The sequence below is a fragment of the Sapajus apella genome, unplaced genomic scaffold (assembly GCF_009761245.1).
Source record: "Sapajus apella isolate SASKATOON/1434 unplaced genomic scaffold, GSC_monkey_1.0 scaffold6, whole genome shotgun sequence".
Taxonomy (NCBI): Eukaryota; Metazoa; Chordata; class Mammalia; order Primates; family Cebidae; genus Sapajus; species Sapajus apella.
The window spans coordinates 61,152,734-61,166,246 of record NW_022436946.1 but is presented as its reverse complement, the minus strand read 5'-3'; the positions used below and the strand labels follow the sequence as shown (position 1 = coordinate 61,166,246).

The window sequence follows — 13,513 nt, the reverse complement described above, 5'->3', positions numbered from 1 at the left end:
GGAAAAGGACCACCAGCTGATGTCTGTCAAACAAGAAGAGCTGCATGCCTCCAAGCATCATGTAGGCTGGGGTACTAAACATATAAAAGGCCAGTGTGCACTGAAGACAAGAAGAATCCTCTAAGACTGTCCTAGGAAGCACATAAGAGCCTGGGGAACTTTGTGTGATTTGGGAAGCAGGAAATCCTTAACAATGACTTACACTGACTATTACCACTCTCAAAAGTGATGGCTGAAATCAGATTTTCTTACACTTTTAAGAACTATTTCTTACATATAAATGTCATAGAGGAGCAAAATTCACACTAGCCATAACAATAACATTCCCTGGAAAAAAGAAATATAACCTAACCAATGATGAAATTTTGAATGCAATTTTCCTAAAATAAAAATTTCAACTGCATAAATATCCCTACATATGACAAGAATTGATTTAGTCTTGAATTATTTACTTAAAGTTGAGGAATTGTTTGGTGACTCTAAAGTTAGGAAAAATATTGTCTCTTGAGGAATATATACTACTTCTATGTTTTTAAAAATGAGAGCAAGTAAACAGTATCACTCATTAAATTGGTGCTTTGATCTTGTCCTATTTTTTAAAATACGTTTTGCCTTCTGATATGGAAAGCTCAGAGTCAAAGCTATTATATAATATTACCTAGTGATATATTAACCCCTGACTTTCTATTTTTCTTTTATTAAACACTCATCACTGTAATTACCTTAAATCCTTTTAGAAGGGGCAAGGTAGAAATACTGAAATAGAACCTTTGGAGGTCAATTTGAACTTAAGAAAAAATTTATATTATTTGTGTTATTATGTACCTTTATTTTTATTTTTTGAGAGACAGAGTCTCACTTTGTCACTCAGGCTGAAGTGCAGTGGCATGATCTCAGCTCACTGCAACCTCCGCCTCCTGGGTTCAAGTGATTCTTGTGCCTCAGCCTCCCAAGTAACTGGGATTACAGGCACATACCACCACACCCAGCTAATTTTTTGATTTTTTGTATTCTTTTTTTTTTTTTAAGTAGACATGGGGTTTTGCCATGTTGCCCAGGCTGGTCTCAAACTCCTGAACTCAGGCATTCTACATGCATCAGCCTCCCAAAGTGCTAGATTACAGGAGTGAGCCATCACACCCACCCTATGTAACTTTTTAAAATATCAGTGCTAGGATACAGGCTAATGCATATTTTATTGGCATGATATTTATCTCTTATGAAAGGCTGCCCTTACATTTCATTGTCTGTGGTTACAAAATCCGTATTAATAGGCAATATGCAATGAGTCAAGTTCTATTAATAAAACCTTCTGTAGCAAAAAAAAAAAAAAAGTGGTTATATATGCTTAGAAATACTATTTTGGATATTAAGGTCTATTCAAATAGTTTAAATCTAGAAGAAAGCCTAAAAAGTTACTTTTAAAAGTATTATTAATATAGGTAAAAGTAAATGACACCCACATATCCATGATTCAGATTTAATACTTGTTAACTTTTACCGCAATAAATTACTTTTCAGCTGGGCACAGTGGCTCACGCCTGTAATTCCAGCACTTCAGGAGGCCAAGGTGGGCAGGTCACAAGGTCAGGAGTTTGAAACCAGCCTGACCAACATGATGAAACCCTGTCTATGGCAAAAAATACCAAAAAATTAGCTGGGCATGGTGGCGCATACCTGTAATCCCAGCTACTTGGGAGGCTAAGGCAGGAGAATCACTTGAACCTGGGAGGTGGAGGTTGCAGTGAGCTGAGATCGCATCACTGCACTCCAACCTGGGTGACAGAGCAAGACTCCGTCATGGAAAAAAAAAAATTACTTTTCAATATAAGTGGAAAGGTTTTTTCAATGTATTGTCCAAAGCTTATTGCAAATGTTTTCCTGAATCACTTAATGTGAATTCTAAGTAAAAAATGTATTAGCTATTTAACAGCCAATTCAAAAGGGAAGAGGGAACTATAACCAGACGATTTCCCTGTTTTGTGACAAAAAAAAAAAGAATAATTAAAAATTTCAAATGCTGTCCAACAAAAGTCCTAAGTCCATGTACAAAACAACCAGATGTCATGGGAAAAGAATGCTATTTGGTACAGAGAAAAACCAGTAGTGAAGCATATGCACCAAAACAGAAATGTAGTAAATGACTGTGGGTGTTACATATTTTTATCAAAGAAATTCTGAAACTATCAAATAATATCATTTCCAACTTGGCTGAGAAACTGAATATACTGATACTGATTATAGTATAATTTAGAGAATACTTATCATAGTACAATTTAAAGGAAGTCAGGACATAAAATCTGCTACTGGATGGCCTAGGCCAAATTTAAAACAAATATGCCAGAAAGTTGAAAGTGCCAGAATGAAACTACTAATTGTATACCTGGTATACCAACTCAGGGGATGAAAGAAACAAAAATGCCAGGTACACAATTAAACCAGTGGAAATCAATGGCTCATAAAGGCATTCTACAGTGCAGGTGTGGGGGCATTCACTTGCATAGAACACTCAAGAGCCAGCATACCTGTGCCAGAATCCAGGGTTTGGCCCTTGGTTTCCTTTGTAGTAAACTGTTTTAACAAACTAAGTTAAATTCTGACAAATGGTAATTAGTGTATTCTATAATAGTTAGTTATTTCCTGGACAAACAATACATTTTATATTCCACAATTTAAATATAATTAGAGAAGGGGGCGAAAGAACTATAAGAGCAAATTCATTCAGACATTTACTTAATACTATGCAAGTCATAGTATTTAAGGTTGTGGATAAGGAAGATAAGGAAAACATGGTTCTTCCTCTCAAAGAGCTCAGTGCTAACTACAGCTTGATAAAGAAAAAAAACAAGTGTCCGGCCAAAGTTTTGAGAAAACAGATTTTCACAAATAAGAAAGAGTAAATGTAGATCATCTTAAAGTTTTTCTTCCAGGAAATCAGCCAATATTATTTACCAATACACCAAGCACTTTCCAAGCTTAGGATCACTATCGCTGACTTTCTGGTCACCTATTCTGGTTACCAGAAATAACGATGGGGCAGAGAGTCTGTATTACCACCTATGCCGTCTGGGACACCGCAGGGCATGCAAAGGTATCTTTCAGTTAGTAAATAAATTCAGTTGTTGATTTTCAGATTTTCTTTTAGGAGCAGAATAACATCATTTATTAATATTTGCTTAAAGTTAAAAAAAAAATTCCTCATTTATGCTAACAGTTTTTTTTGAAAGTAATCCAAAGTAGCAAATGTAATTTTAAAATGCAAACTGAGTCTATACAATTAGCATAAAGATATAATAACCTGGAGGCTGCCATTTTAGGCTTTGAAAATTTTCTGTCCTACAAAAGGAGAAGGAAAAGAGCAAGTGAATACTCTAATGGTCTTGTCTTCTACTACAAATAGCAAAGTGCATATATCCGACTTGCCTTCTTTTATCTTTAAATGCAGTTGCCGGTGAGTCTATTAGGCAAAAGAACACTAATGAAAACAACACCATTATTACCGAACTTTTAAATTATTCATAGAAGTACCCTGTTGACCTTATTCCTTCCTTATGTGTACCTACCAGTAAACAACCTCTAACATAGATGTTGACCTTCCACTATTTTTTTTTTTTTTTTTTTTGGAACGGAGTTTTGCTCTTGTACAGGTTGGAGGGCAATGGCATGATCTTGGCTCACTGCAACCTCTGCCTCCCAGATTCAAGCAATTCTCCTGTCTCAGCCTCCCGAGTAGCTGGGATTACAGGCATGAACCACCACGTCCAGCTAATTTTGTATTTTTAGTAGAGACAGGGTTTCTCCATGTTGGTTGAGCTGGTCTCAAACTCCTGACCTCAGGTGATTTGCCTGCCTCGACCTCCCAAAGTGCTGGGACTACAGGTGTGATCCACCATGTCTGGCCCACTATTTTTGAGTCTCTAAAGACAGGAAATTAAAGTACATAGAAAGAAATATATGCTTAGGTTTCCATGGAACTTGAAAACAGATTTTACTGAAATATTTAAAATATTGTACAGCCTCGGCAACATAGTGAGACTTCACCTCCACAAAAACCCCAGAAAACCTATACCTATATTTGGCCAGGCACAGTGGCTCACATCTGTAATCCCAATACTTTGGCAGGTTAAGGGGGGAGGATCAACTGAACCCAGGAGTTTGAGACTTGCCTGGACAACATAGCAAGACATTATTGCTATTTAAAAAATAGCCTGGGTATGATAGCTCACACTTATAATCCCAGCACTTTGGGAGGTTGAGGCGGAAAGACTGCTTGAACCTAGGAGTTCAAGACCAGCCTGGGCAACACAGGGAGACCCTGTCTCTGCAAATAATAACAAAATTAGTTGGGTGTGCTAGTGTGCGCCTGCAGTCACAGCTACTTGGGTTGCTGAGGTGGGAGAATCACCTGAGCCTGGGAGGTCAAGGTTGCAGTGAGCTGTGACTGTGTCACTCACTATACTCCAGGCTGGGCAACAGAATAGACCCTGTCTTAAAAATATATATATATTAAAAGATAAAAATACAATATCATAGAAAACAAAGGTTTACTATTTGCAGAATTACATAAAAACTTTTGAAGTGGGGCAGAAGAAACGTAACATAAAAAAAATAACTCTCACATGTCGTGCTGCACTCTATGCTGCAATCAATGATACAAGGTCTCCAAGCAGGTATTTGTATTTTAAGCATCATAGGGTGTCTATGTGGGCCTGGATCTCATGGAAGGTTTGTTAAGCTTGAGGTGACATTATTCAAGTGTAAAAATAAATAAATAAATACAGTAAAAACCCCAGGCACTAAGGGAACATGCTTTACTTATAGACAACCATAAAGAATTATTAATTTTTAAATTCCTGCCTATCAATAAAACTCTTAATGGGAAAGAGACGAAATCGTTTGGTTAACATAATAAATCAAAATGCAGTCATTTTAAAGTGTAGTACAGGCATGGACTCAGGGAAAAATGACAAACCTTTGAAGGTTAGAACTAGAATATGTTTTTGTTCAATTTAATCACAAAGCAAGCTGCAGGGGAAAATCATGTAACAGAAAGGAAAACGATGAAGCACATCGTGGCTTTAGCTGGAGAAGTCAAGCATTATTTTCACAAGTGCTCTTTCTCAAACACAGGCAGAATATCTTTTTAGTCTGATCCTCTGATCTGTCACCAACATGGCTGACAACGTATCTATATTTCCATTGTGAGGCCCAGAAACAGCAGAGATAACAACAGGGACAATGAAGGGAAACACATCCCTGGAGATTGTTTGGACAGGAAGGGCTTTATTAATAAACTTCAGGAAGAACTGAAGATAAAGAAGCAAAGTACCCAAGGGACTAAATGAAATAAAGTAGATGGGCATTCACACTGAGCAAAAGCCAGGAAAATGAGGTGAAAGACACAAATGGAAAAAGCACACACAATTTCAGAGAGAAATACACGTGCCATCCCCCACACCAGAAAAAGAACAAAAATATTCACACTTTTCAAGTCTAACTGATATATAGTTATTACCATGAAAAAAGCTGCAGTACATATTAACTGACAGAAAATTGAGAAATTTTTGTTGAATCATTATCTTCCATGTTTATTCTAAAAAGATTCTACACCTGAAGAAATACTGTCCCAAATCAACTAAAATGGCATTGAAAAAAATCTCAGATTAGGAAACAAAAAGAATAACCTAGTAAAATAAGTGCAACATTTTCTTTCTTTCTGAGACAGGGTCTTGCTCTGTTGCCCAGGCTGTAGTGCAGTATCGTGACCACAGCTCACTGTAGCCTTGAACTCCTGGGGTCAAGCAGTCCTCCTGCCTCAGTCTCCCAAGTAACCACGACTACAGGCACAGGAACCGTGCCTGGCTAATATTTTATTAATTCGTGGAGGCTGGGTCTCACTATGTTGCCCAAAATGGTCTTGAACTCCTGGTGTCAAGCAATCCTTCTGCCTTGGCTTCCCAAAGTGCTGGGATGCAGGTGTGAGTCACTGTGACCAACCAAAAGCAACAATTTCAATTAAGTTTTGGTTCCTGTTTTACAGAACATATTTTTTAAACCTCTGGAGGTCGGGTGTGGTGACTCATTCCAGCATTTTGGGAGGCAAAGGTGGGTCGATTACCTGAGGTCAGGAGTTCAAGATCAGCCTGGCCAACATGGTGAAGCCCTATCTCTACTAAAAATGCAAAAATATACTGGGTATGGTGGCACACGCCTGTGGTCCCAGATACTTGGGAGGCTGAGGGATGAGAATCGCTTGAACCCAGGAGGCAGAGGCTACAGCGAGCTGAGACTGTGACACTGCACTACAGCCTTGGCAACAGAACCTGACCCTGTCTCTAAATAAATAAATAAATAAATAACCTCTGGTATTAAAACTACGTTACCAAGCTGCATAGAACTCTGAAAACAATTTGAAATGTTTTATTGCCAACTTACTTCAAAGAGATGCTGTAAAGGATTGGACTGCAGTTTTTCTTCATAGCCAAATAGTTGGAAGCCAGTTCCCAGAAGACCTACCATGATAATCCATAAATAAAAATTATGAAGTTGAACAATAGAGAAACGGCATGACAGGGAATAGGCATAATTCCATAAAAAGAGCAACCTGGCCGGGCGCAGTGGCTCACGCCTGTAATCCCAACACTCTGGGAGGCCGAGGTGGGCGGATCACCTGAGGTTAGGAGCTCGAGACCAGCCTGACCAACATGGAGAAACCCTGTGTCTACTAAAAATATAAAAAAGTTAGCTGGGCATGGTGACACATGCCTGTAATCCCAGTTACTTGGGAGGCTTAGGCAGGAGAATGGCTTGAACCTGGGAGGCGGAGGTTGCAGTGAGCTGAGATCACGCCATTGCATTCCAGCCTGGGCAACAAGAGTGAAACTTTGTCTCAAAAAAAATAATAAGCAAAATAAAGAAAAAAAAAAAAAGAGCAACCTGTCATAATTCTGTATCCTGAGAACTATTTTTTTTTTTCAGAGACGAGGTTTCACCATGTTGGCCAGGCTGATCTCGAATTCCTGACCTCAGGCGATCCACCCACCTTAGCCTCTCAAAGTGCTAGGATTACACTGTGCCCAGCCGTATCCTGAGAATTATTACAAAACACACTTTTACCTTCTACGACCCCATAAACTGACAAAAGTCAAATTCAATAATATTTAACCATGAATTCAACATACTGAATAGATCACTGAAATTAAGCTCATAGAAACCAATAGGTTATGAGCACATCAAAGGTATACTCTAGGACTAATTTATCTTTGTATTAACAGTGCTGAGCACCTCCCTAGTAGATATTAAAAACTAAACATTTATTAAGCAGCTACTCTGTTGAAGTGACATCATAATGCTAGTCCCTAGGCACTCAAAATTTATTTTAAAAATTCATGGAAAGTGATTTCAAACTTTCCTTTTAAACTTGTAGGTATTAATGCAAAGACAGCAATGGTTTTGTTGTTATATTAGTTCTTAAACAAATAATTGGAGGAATACAGCAAAAGGTAAAACTTGGAACATCCTTGATTATTTCTCAGGTTCAAGATAGCCAAGCAACAAAATTCCTTCATTTGACTGTGTATAATTTTTTAGTCTTTGATGATAAATCCAGAGTTCAGGGATAGTGTTAATTTGAACCTATTAACAACAACAACAACAACAACAAAAACCCAAAAACTAAAGCTTGTAAACTACAAATTAAAATTCCTAGTACAATCTGGGAGTATATAGACTCTTCAGGTATTCTACATAAAGATAATCATAATTTCCATTTGAAAAAATACATGCAGCCTGGATCAAAAGCAATATTAATTTTATTGGCCAGGCGCAGTGGCTCACACCTATAATCCCAGCACTTTGGGAGGCCGAGGCAGAGGGATCACAAAGTCACGAGATCGAGACCATCCTGGCCAACATGGTGAGACCCTGTCTCTACTAAAAATACAAAAATTAGCTGGGCATGGTGGCACATGCCTGTAATCCCAGCTACCTGGGAGGCTGAGGCAGGAGAACCGCTTGAATCAGGGAGTCGGCGGTTGCAGTGAGCCAAGATCATGTCACTGCACTCCTGCCTCGCAACAGAGCAAGACTCCATCTCAAAAAAAAAAAAAAAATTTACTGGCTAGACATGTAATCCAGACATGTAATCATGCCTGTAATCCCGGCACTTTGGAAGACTGAGGTGGGAGGATCACTTGAGATTAGGAGTTTGAGACCAGCCTGGCCAACACAGTGAAACCCTGTCTCTACTAAAAATACAAAATTAGCTGGGCATATTGGTGCATGCTTGTGATCCCAGCTACTGAGGAGACTGAAGCAGGATAATGACTTGAACCCAGGAGGCAGAGGTTGCAGTGAGCTGAGATCGCACCACTGCATGACAGCATGGGCGACAGGGCGAGACTCCGTCTTGGAAAGAAAAACAACAACAACAACAATTTACTTCTATAATTATATCAATTACCAAGCCTCAGATCGAAAAGGGTTTACTGATATACATTTTTCTATACAAGGCTCAGTAGTAAGTGGGATGTGACAGAACACAGGACACAGGAATATACAATACTTTGGAACTTAGGAACAGGAAGGATGATTTAAGCTCTATTCACTTTCAAGCAAGAGCAAATGTGCTTATGATTCAGGGTATTGAGAGCAGAGTGTGGAAAGATGCTCAGTGTTCCAAAACACAAAAATGAGAAAAGCAAAGGCCGATTCCATTTAACATTCAGCCTAATACATTTTCAAAACCTAATTCCGTGCTTAGAAACTGCCAACTTTCAAATGGGGATCGCTGAAACAGCAAAATTATGATTCTTTACAATGATGATTATAATGGAAATGTTGACAGATCATTAACCATAGCAGTCCTTTAGAGAAAAAAACTGCTATAATGAAATCCTGCAGCTAATATTTAATGAATACCCTAATCATATATTTGCTAATGCCTGTGAAATGTCTAAATCAGTCAAACTAATAAAAAGCAATGCCATCTATTAAATCTGACTGCTGAGCCTAGGGCCTAGGCCTCTGACTACCAGCTGTTGTGAACTACAGGTTGATTTTTTAAATGCAGGGCATGTATTCTGATTCTTCCACAGTGAATAGTAAGAGTACTGTTAACAGGTTCAAGGTCTACTTTTCTTGGAGTGCCTCTTATGTGCCAAGCACTGTAGATATAAAAGTCAGTCCATGCCTTCAAGGAACATGACTAGTAGGGTAGAGAAGCACACAAATAAGAATATAAGACAGGAGCCTTACCATATTTGAATAAGGCTGGATACTAGGAAATTGGTAATGTGAGAAGATGGGCAAGGGTGTGTTTGTGAGAATGCTTTATAGAAGTGATACTAGAGCTGTTTCTTGAAATACACATGGGGGTAACACAAGAGATTTTTTTAAGGTTTGTATTTCACATGTTACCCTGTTCTTTACCACCATAACAACTTCATTTATCTTGCCCTCTCATACCTTGATTACTGGTTTACATGAGTTAGGAATGGTTCTGAGTAAACTCATTATATGGGAGATAATTTGTGATACTTAACAGTCTGGATCTCACTCTTCTCTTTTTCTCTTGATGACTGGTTTACATGAATTAGGAATGGTTCTGAGCAAACTCATTATATGAGAGATAATTTGTGGCACTTAACTGTTTGGTCTCCTCACTTTTTCTCTTTTCCTTTTGGACTTTCCTCACCCCATTCCTACCCTTCACCATAATAGTTAAAGGGGAAGCCAAAGTATGTTTATCTTCTGGGCCACAGGCTATGATATAATAGTGGATCCTACTTCATGTAGGATGGCCCAGGGAGGCTGGATGTCCTCAGATTTAAAAACGGCGGGCTGTGGTTGAGAAGGGTATATACTCACTTCTATATTTAACTAATAAAAGCAGGCAATTTCTCTTTATTAAAACCACAAAAGCCCAGATATCAGGTCTTACTCTGGATTTTTTTTTTTTTTTTTTTGAGACAGGGTCCTGCTCTGTCACCCATGCTGGAGTGCAGTGGTGTGATCATGGCTCACTGTAGCCTTGACCTCCTGGGCTAACAGGATCCTCTTACCTCAGCCTTCTGAGTATCTAGGACTATAAGGGCATGCTACCATTTCTGGTTAATTTTTTTGTATTTTGTAAAGACAGGGTTTCACCATGTTGCTCAGGCTGGTCTCCTAGTCCTGGGCTCAAGTGATCCACCCGCCTCAGCCTCCCAAAGCGTTGGCATTACAGGAGTGAAACACCATGCTTAGCCCAGGTCTTCTCTGAATGTGTGAAGTTACCTTTCCCAAAGGTAATTTGTGGGGTGAGAATTACTCAAATAAATAGAAGATTTTATGCAAAAGAGCCATTAGAAAAAAAAAAAAAGATAGGACTTACTACTTCATCCAATGGGCTTCTGCCTATATTCTGTACAGAAGATAAAAGTTTTTAAAATTAAATTTTACAATGAAATGAAAAATAATATCTCAAGGGTACTTACCAAACTGCATGCCCCAATCGCCAAGGTAATTTATTCTTATTACTTGATGTCCCAAAGCTTCTTTGAGATTTGCTATAAAATTTCCTAGTAATCAATAAAGTATACAGTTTCTCATTCTTGTTATCCATTTTTGACATAAGAACCATGTACTTCTCTATTATCAAATCACAAGTAGAAAATTCTTTTCAGAAAATTTACCAACTCAACGTTTTTTACTAAAACATTCATTGTTGTGTTTTCATATATGTTACCGAAAGGGAGTAAGAAATTACTTGTGAGCAGTTATTCCAAAGAATCTCACAATTTTCACAATAAAAGAACTTTCATTAACATTATTAATAGGAGCTGAGGACACATGTTAGAGTAACTGCTATTCTAGTCAATTCCAAGGACAGGAAAAAAAATTGGCTGGGAGTGGCGGCTCACACCTGTAATCCCAGTGCTTTGGGAGGCCGAGGCAGGCAGATGGCCTGATGTCAACGTGGTAAAACCCTGTCTCTACTAAAAATACAAAAGTTACCCAGATGTGGTGTCAGGCACCTGTAACCCCAGCTACTCAGGAGGCTGAGGCAGAAGTGCTTGAAGCCAGGAGGCAGAGGTTGTAGTGAGCCGAGATCTCGCTACTGCACTCCAGCCTGGGTGACAAGAGCAAAACTCCATCTCAACAACAACAAAATCTCACTAATTAACACGAAATATATAATTTGTCTGTGCCCTAAGAACTGAAGCCTCACTGTTGTATTTTCCTTCTTTGTTTTCTAAATAGTTTATTCTATCTCCTTCTAATCACTAACATCTATCCTCTGCATGCCTGCTCCCTAACAGCAAGCGAATCTAAAGCCTTCACTTTCCCATACTGCTGATGCTGGTTTCACACTCAACATCGATTCCGCTTTCCTTCTTTTGTGCCCTCATCTACTGCCAAGGCTGAACCTAAAAAGTACAATTCCCAGAGTCTCTTGTGGTTAGAGTTCCAGAAGTCGTCTAGGTTTGGGCAATCAGATACAGTCTGTGTAAGATTTGGAAGGGGAGCTACTTCTATTTTTACGGCAAGCACAGTTGTGGAGGCTTTGTTTTTTTGTGGCACCATGAACAGAGACCCTAGTATTCTACAATGACCTCCAAAGAAATTGAAAGCATACGGGTCTGCCTCTTATGCCTAAAGGATTCTAGATGGTATGGCAGGAGTAGTGGCAGTTTATTGACCATTGCAGTGGCAGCATGGCTCTAGAGCAGTGGAAGTGATTACAGAAGAGGCAGGAATTCCCTTGATGACACAGTTCTATCGTGCAGTTTTGGGAGTTACTTATGTCAGCTTAATCCAAAGTTTCTGCAGCCCTCCCAACAACTTTGTAAACCATTCAATATCCTATAATAAATCCCCTTCTGCCTTTCCTAAGAATGGATTTTGTTTTTCGCAAATAAACCCTCATCAATACCCATACCTGACTTAAACTACTGCAGCTATCTTCTTTTCCAGCTTCCCTACTTCTAGACTTTCCCAATCTATAAAGTCCCAGCAACTGGACGCCCAGTTTTTCCAGCTGGTACACACATGGCACATTCCTATTTTTTTCTTAGCCCCTTGCTATCTCACAAATCCAATTAAATGTCTGAACCTAGATTTCCAGAATTAGACTGCTTAATTTCAAATCCTGGCTACAATACTTCGGGATCTTGAAAGTTACTTTTGGTATCTGAATTTCTTCATCCATAAACCAGAGTCAAGAGCATTTACCAAACTCGGCTGTTATAAAATTGAATAATATAACACATGAAGGCACAGCATGGTAACTTTTCAAATATTATGTCTAACTCATCCATTTTCAACTTAGAAAACAACTTTATTATATGCTACCCATTATTTACTCACTCCTATACTTTTGACTTACTCACATAGCTTTTTTCATATTGTATGTTTCTTATACTTTTTCATAAAGTCATTTCTTCTCTTAAAATGCTGCTCAAGAACAATGAGAGCTGACCCCACAACAATCTATGCCACAAGTACTAATTTCTCCATTCTGAAAAGCATTGAAATTCAGGTTAAACGACTTTCTCTTAACCATGTAATACACAGATTTCTAAATTGGAAGTGAAATTAGATTGAGATAAACTCCAAATTACCTTCCAATTCTAATATTATATAATTTTAATTTCAGTTTTTAAATTGACCTGCTGCATGTCATCTGTTAAATAAAAACCGTAAGTATATTACACATTGGAGCATTATAACAATGAAGTAATATGTTGTAATCTCTCTTTATTGAAATTATCATTTATTTATTTTTTTTTTCTCTTTGTTCCTTATTTCCAACTTTATTCTTATTTCCAACTCCCCAAAAGTAACCATTATCATGAATTTTTTATCAATCCTTCCACATTTGTGCATGGACATACACACCCATGAAAATGATATACTTTTGTTATTTACATTTTTAAATTTACACACATATCGTACTATATATAAGGTACCAGAGCCTGTGTGTTTCATCTAATAACAACTTTTTAAAAATCTATCCATCCGACCTAAATCAGATCAAGTAAAAAATAAATAGGCTAGGCATGGTGGCTCATGCCTGTAATCCCAGCACTTTGGGAGGCTGAGGCAGGCAGATCACGAGGTCAGGAGTTTGAGATCAGCCTGGCCAACATAGTGAAACCCCATCTCTACTAAAAATACAAAAATTAGTTGGATGTGGCAGTACACACCTGTAGTCCCAGCTACTCGGGAGGCTGAGGTGGGAGAATCGCTTGAACCCAGGAAGCAGAGGTTGCAGTGAGCCGATATTATGCCATTGCACCCCAGTCTCAAATTTATTTTTGAGACTCCATCTCAAAAAATAAATATAAATTAATAAATTTTTTTCCCCATTTATTTATTTTATTGCATTTTAGGTTTTGGGGTACATGTGAAGAACATGAAAAATTGTTGCATAGGTACACATGTGGCAGTGTGATTTGCTGCCTTCCTCCCCATCACCTACTTCTGGCATTTCTCCCCATGCTATCTCTCCCCAGCTCCCCACCCCCCCCCC

The 13,513-nt window shown here is 38.4% G+C and overlaps 1 protein-coding gene across 5 annotated transcripts in view; it reads right to left on the bottom strand.

Moving 5' to 3' along the window:
* RARS2 (arginyl-tRNA synthetase 2, mitochondrial) overlaps window positions 1-13,513 on the bottom strand; it is an 83,135-nt gene that overhangs the window by 20,797 nt on the left and 48,825 nt on the right. For 4 of the 5 annotated variants that reach the window (XM_032275292.1, XM_032275294.1, XM_032275296.1 and 1 more), the window contains 2 exons: window positions 10,476-10,559; window positions 6,436-6,512 (listed from right to left, as the gene is read on the bottom strand). In XM_032275292.1, coding sequence (XP_032131183.1) covers window positions 6,436-6,512; window positions 10,476-10,559 — 161 coding nt within the window. The remainder of the gene's footprint in view (window positions 1-6,435; window positions 6,513-10,475; window positions 10,560-13,513) is intronic. The other variant, XM_032275293.1, reaches the window with a different exon arrangement.